The 6383-nt window shown below is 41.3% G+C and overlaps 1 protein-coding gene across 1 annotated transcript in view; it reads right to left on the bottom strand.

Moving 5' to 3' along the window:
* NPHP1 (nephrocystin 1) overlaps positions 1–3716 on the bottom strand; it is a 36012-nt gene extending 32296 nt beyond the window's left edge. Inside the window, exons 1-2 of the mRNA XM_030311811.1 lie at positions 3624–3716; positions 714–787 (exon numbers count right to left, since the gene is read on the bottom strand). Coding sequence (XP_030167671.1) covers positions 714–787; positions 3624–3692 — 143 coding nt within the window. The 5' untranslated portion in view covers positions 3693–3716. The remainder of the gene's footprint in view (positions 1–713; positions 788–3623) is intronic.
* Between the last annotated feature and the right edge of the window lie 2667 nt (positions 3717–6383).

The following is a 6383-nucleotide window of genomic DNA, read 5'->3' as shown; positions in this document are numbered from 1 at the left end:
TGATCTACCATAATTCTGCCTCAGTCACTATCTTGAATCTGAGCAGTTTTTATAGCTGCTGTCGCAACCTTAATCCATTACTCAGATTTAGGTTTTTTCTAGATCCAAGTTATACCATGACTAATTCTTCATTTGATTGCCTGCATCTCCACTGAGACTGCAGGGAATTTCTCTCTGACTTGAGTGAATTCTGCATTTCTCAGTGGTCTTCAAACATTTTTACGGCCTGCCCACTTTAATGTCTTACAGCAAAGTAATGTCAGACGTATTAACAAAACCCTGTGAACCCTGTGAACAAAACCCTGTGAACAAAACCCTGTGAACCCTCACCTATATTAATAAGTATCTCATGGTATGATTGTGAAAATTAATCAAGAAAAAGGTTTTAGAGTGTGGACCACACTGCTTGGTCCGTACAGAGTACAGAATAAATGTAAGTTGCTGCTTTTTAACAAGTGTAATTCTCTATTTAATCTTACCATTCCAATATCTACACCTGGGAGATACAGATACTTGCAAGAAATATTTTTAAATACGTTTTGGAAAATTTCATTAGTTATGACCCCAGTAATATTTCCCATTATTATTTTGACTTTTGAGAAATTGTACAATAAAGGAGTGAAAGAACACGTCAAACAATTTCTATGCTATAACCTGCCCAGTGAAATGTAAGTGTGGTTTCTGGAAAGCTTATATAATTTAGTGGGTTTTACCTTTGGTAAATATCTCGCCTTTTACTGGCTTCTAGAGCTTCTTTCAATTGACTCTCAGAAAGCAAGCCATCAACCTACAATAAACAGAGACTGTTAGATTATATTGCTAAATACTGTATGACCTCAGGAAATAAAATTTTAATTCTTTGTTCCCAAGATTTCACAATGAACACTTTTAAACATATAATGAAGTTGAAAAAATTTCACAGTGACTCCCCATATACCCCTACCTAGATTCTACCATTAATATTTTACTATACCTTTTGATCAATCCATCTGATTTTTTAATGTATTTGAAAGCAAATTGCAGTCATGAATACACTGCCTCATAAATGATGTACCACAGGTATCGCTAACTAGAGTTCAAGGTTTGGTATAAAACTTACATATAAAATCTTAAATATACATTTGCTGAGTTTTGGCAAATGCATACACTCAGGTAACTCTAACCCCTATCAATACACAGAAAATTACCATTACCCCAGAAAGTTCTCAGAAAGGATGTATTCTCTTGTGTCACCCTTTCACACGGCGTGTTTTTGAGATACTGCCATATTGTATCATTAGTTTATTCCTTTGTTGTTCAATAGTATTGTATGAATATGCCACAAGTTTGCTTATCCTCATTCTTCTACCTTACACCTTGACTTAGTATTTTCTCAACACCTTGTGTACCTTTGCCAATGTACCCACAAAAGAGGCACAGATTTTTCGGGTTCTTTTAAAGATGACGCGGGGAAGGCAACGTGGATGCAATTTTGCATCTGAGTGTTAGTTACGAAATGCATAGCTGGTGACAGAGTCAGTGCTAACAGGCATGACCCAGATGGGCTCTTGATTACTTGTCCATGGACATCAAGTTGGAAATCTGTTCACGTTTTGCTTCAGGTGTCCTCTGTGGAGACAGATCTTCCCTATCAAAGAGTCCTTCCCAGACACTCAGGCTATCAGAAGACTCCTGAGCTAAGTCTTCTCTAGGGTCACTAATCTTTGTAATTGTTTTGTTTGGTCTTTGTTTTTAGTAATAATTTTTTGTAATCTACTTCTGAAACTTTCCTGGTTCTCCCAAGACCTCACTAAATTTAAAATCGGATATAGAAACATAGTAAGCATCTAGCCAGGGCTCAGTTTAGTCAAAGCCTCATCAAGTTTTATTTCCACCAGAAGAGCATGTTGCTTTTATTGTATGACTGTAAGTCCAAAAGTCACTTATATCCATCAAATCTTTTGTTCTTTTTTAAATTTGTATTTTTAAAGCTCATTTATTTATTTCGAGAGAGCGAGAGCAGGGGGGGGCAGCAGACAGAAGAGAGAATCCCAAGCAGGCTTCGCACTGTCAGCGCAGAGCCCCATGTGGGGCTTGATCTCACAAAGTGTGAGATCATGACCTGAGCCCCAAACCAAGAGTCAGATGGTTAATCAACTGAGCCACCCAGGCACCCTCTTTTGTACTTTTTAAATGGGAGTCCACAACTGGACCAAATATGAGCACTCAGTAAATCTCTTATCTGTCAAAGATTAGAAAATAATTATATTCAGTAACAGATCAAATGAAAAAAAAGTAAAATTATCAAAGCAAAATAAGAATTTTAGAAAATAAATTAACAAACCATTAATTACTACTTACTTTTTTTCTTATTTTTTAAAGTTATGCACATTTGGTGTAAAAATTATGAAAATATCAAAAAGTATGAAGAGAAACAAAGACAGGGGAGGGACAGAAAGAGAGAGAGAATCCCAAGCAGGCTCTGCACTGTCAGCTCAGAGCCCTATGTGAGGCCTGAACTCACAAACCATGAGATCATGACCTGAGCGGAAATCAAGAGTAGGATGCTTAACTGACTGAGCCACCCAGATGGCCCTTCTTCAATCTTTTTCTGTATGTATTACTTAAAATAATTTACTGAAATACTGTATATTCAATTTTATATTTGATATTTTTTCTAACTTGACATTTTATCACAAATATTCTAACACACTAAAATCTTTTAACAAAATTTTAATCATACTATTTTATCCCATCATAAGTTATTTACCCATTCCCCTATTACTGATCATTTAAGTGATATCCAGTCTAAGGAACACCGTGATGGATACTTTTACATCAATTTCTGTCCCAATCTTTTTATTATTATGTATGGCAAGTCCCTGGAAATGTAATTACCCAGCCTAGGAGCATGAATATTTGCTACATCTTGTCAAATTGCTTTCCAGAAATGTACTTTATACTCTAGAGCAGTGTACGTAAGTGCCTGTTTCATCACACCCTCCCCAGTACTGACTATTGTGATTTTTAAAAAATGTTTGTGATATTTTATTCACAGTTACGTTATTTTTTAAGTTAACTTTTCTCATGTTTATGGCTTCCCTGTATTTCTTCTTCAGTTCATGTCCTTCACTCATTTGTCGGAACCTAATATTTTCCTTACATATTAGGTCTATTCTTTAACATCTATTTCGTTTTGAGTTCATGTGACGCAAAAACGGCTTCCACTGGAAAAAGGCTCAAAGGTAAGGAGGCATGGAGAGTGGAGGAAAGCGATGGGCGCAGAGATAGTTGGAAATGGTTATTGTAAGTTTAACTTTGGAAGCGAGGTTGGTTAAGGGAGTTACTATGTTGGAGAGTGGTTAAGGCTGGAGACTGAGATGTGAGGGGCAGGGGAAAGGCGCTTAGTCGATGGTCAAGATTTTCGGGAGGTTCAGCTTCCGGGGGTTGGACTAGGAGCAAGAGGGGTTAGAATCGGGGTTTCGCTTCAGGATGTTGGGGTGGAGGAGGGAGCGCTACAACTCGGGAAAGTAAGTGGGTTGGGGTAGGCTGCCAGGATTAAGGTACACCCCAGATCTCGCCCGCCACTAGAACCCAGGCTGCCTCGTGATGCCCAGGCCCCCGGCTGGACAGCCAGACGCTACCTGTAGCTTCAGTTCCTGAGTGCGGCGCTGCAGGGCCTGCAGAGGATTACGCGGCCGCCTAGCCAGCATCTCCCTCGCCTCTGCTCCGGGCGCCCTCCCGGTCGCCAGGGAAACCACGGCGGCGGGTGGGCCGGTGACGCAATCACCGCGCGCCCGCCTCTCAGCCCTGGAACCCGCAGGCGAGTGGAGGAAGGAGGTGGAGGTCGTGCCCTGTCGCAGTAGCCACCCCTCCGCGCCGCAGGTCTGGGCTCTCAGGTCAGGCCCAGTGCCCAGTAGTTCTCTTTTGCCGGCCAGTTCCACAGGACGTGGGTGGAGGTGGGGGAGAATGCGCCACGGCGTCGGAAACTACATGTCCCACAATACCTCAGTGTTACCACGCCAATGCTGTCGGGGGTGTCGGTGTAACGTCATTTGTTCTCATAACCAGTTTTGCTGAACTAATCTTAAGGTATAATTTAAGCGTCATAAACTCTTAAATTAACAGCAAGGGTAGCTTTCCTATGTGGCCTACACTGTCACATCAAAGGACAGGTTTTATATTCTTCGCCGTTTGGGGCGTTGCCGGTTTCATTTCACTTTAGTGTTGCACGTTATCACGTTGTCCATCCTGAGTTCTGTGAGGATGGTGATTTTGTCTGTCCTACAGCAGGTACGCGAGCGAATATTATGATCTCCATTTTACTCCTCCTCTCAGAGAGATTGTAATAACATTTCCCCAGATGGTTCTGAATCCTTTAAGTCCAGTTCCCAAACTTTGCACTAACTACACCGAGTACAAATGATGATATGAGCTCACTTTGCAAAGGATGAACTTCACTAACGTAAATGAATGCTCTTCTGTACGACGAACAAGTTGATTCCACAGGTCCAGCTACTATGCTACTTATTTGTGTGCTTTTTTCTTCAAATATACCTAGAGAGAAATGACAAGTGCCCACCTCACTGAATTTTCACATTGAACCCACCTTCATGTAACATCACCCATATAAGGATGCAGAACATTACCAGAACCCTAGGTAGTTCTCCCTTCCTAATCCCTGCCCACCTCCACTGCCTATGTCCAAAGTCAACACTATACTGACTTGTAACAAAAACTTGTTTTGCCTCGTTTGAACTGTCCAGTGTAATCATGCATTGTGGACTGGCATCCTGGTGGGCTTTTTTCACTCAACATGTTATTTGTGAGATGCATCTGCATCATCATGTGTAGTTGTAATTTGTTCAGTTCTTTTGCTCTCTGGTATTTTATTGTGTGATACTCCTTTTTTTTTTTTAATTTTTTTTTTCAACGTTTATTTATTTTTGGGACAGAGAGAGACAGAGCATGAACGGGGGAGGGGCAGGAGAGAGGGAGACACAGAATCGGAAACAGGCTCCAGGCTCTGAGCCATCAGCCCAGAGCCCGACGCGGGGCTCGAACTCACGGACCGCGAGATCGTGACCTGGCTGAAGTCGGACGCTTAACCGACTGCGCCACCCAGGCGCCCCTATTGTGTGATACTCCTAATATACTCATTCATTCCACTGTGGCTGGACATGTGGGTAGTTTCCAGTTTAGGGCTATTATAAACAATGCTATTACATACATATATACGTAGTACAAACAAGTATACAGTGCTGGGCCACAGGGCATGCTTTATGTTCAGCTTTAGTAGATACTGCCTATTTTCCCAAAGTTGTACTAATTTACTCCGTACCTATATGAGTTGTTGTTCTCCATATCTTGACAATAATTTGGTGTGATCTGCTTTTTTGTAGCTCATGTCTTTAGTTTGAGTTAACTTCTGCATTATGGCTCATGATACTTAAAAATTCACATAAATAGCCCAACGTAGTATCTTCATTAAAAAGATTTGTAACAGTTGGGAATGCAAGCTGGTGCAGCCACTCTGGAAAACAGTATGGAGGTTCCTCAAAAAACTAAAAATGGAACTACCCTACGACCCAGCAATTGCACTACTAGGCATTTATCCACGGGATACAGGTGTGCTGTTTCGCAGGGACACATGCACCCCCGTGTTTATAGCAGGCTATTATACTATCGACAATAGCCAAAGTATGGAAAGAGCCCAAATGTCCATCGATGGATGAATGGATAAAGAAGTTGTGGTATACACACACACACACACACACACACACACACGCACAATGGAGTATTACTCAGCAATCAAAAAGAATGACATCTCGGGGCGCCTGGTTGGCTCAGTCGGTTGAGCATCCGACTTCGGCTCAGGTCATGATCTCACGGCTGGTGAGTTCGAGCCCCATGTCGGGCTCTGTGCTAACAGCTCAGATCCTGGAGCCTGCTTTGGATTCTGTGTCTCCCTCTCTCTTTGCCCCTAACCCACTCGCATTCTCTGTCTCTCTCAAAAATAAATAAACATTAAAAAAAAAAAGAATGAAATCTTGCCATTTGCAACTACGTGGATGGGACTGGCGGGTATCATGCTAAGTGAAATGAGTCAGTCAGAGAAAAAAATCATATGATTCACTCCTATGAGGACTTTAAGAGACAAAACAGATGAACATAAGGGAAGGGAAACAAAAATAATATAAAACAGGGAGGGGGACAACACAGAAGAGACTCATAAATATGGAGAACAAACAGAGGGTTACAGGAGGGGTTGTGGGGGGGGATGGGCTAAATGGGTAAGGGGCACTAAGGAATCTACTCCTGAAATCATTGTTGCACTGTATGCTAACTAATTTGGATGTAAGTTAAAAAAAATAAAAAATTAAATTAAAAAAAAAATTGTAACA

This window comes from Lynx canadensis, chromosome A3 (genome assembly GCF_007474595.2).
Source record: "Lynx canadensis isolate LIC74 chromosome A3, mLynCan4.pri.v2, whole genome shotgun sequence".
In the NCBI taxonomy this organism is placed as follows: Eukaryota; Metazoa; Chordata; class Mammalia; order Carnivora; family Felidae; genus Lynx; species Lynx canadensis.
Note: the sequence above shows the minus strand (reverse complement) of the source record. Positions and strands in the feature narration are given on the sequence as shown.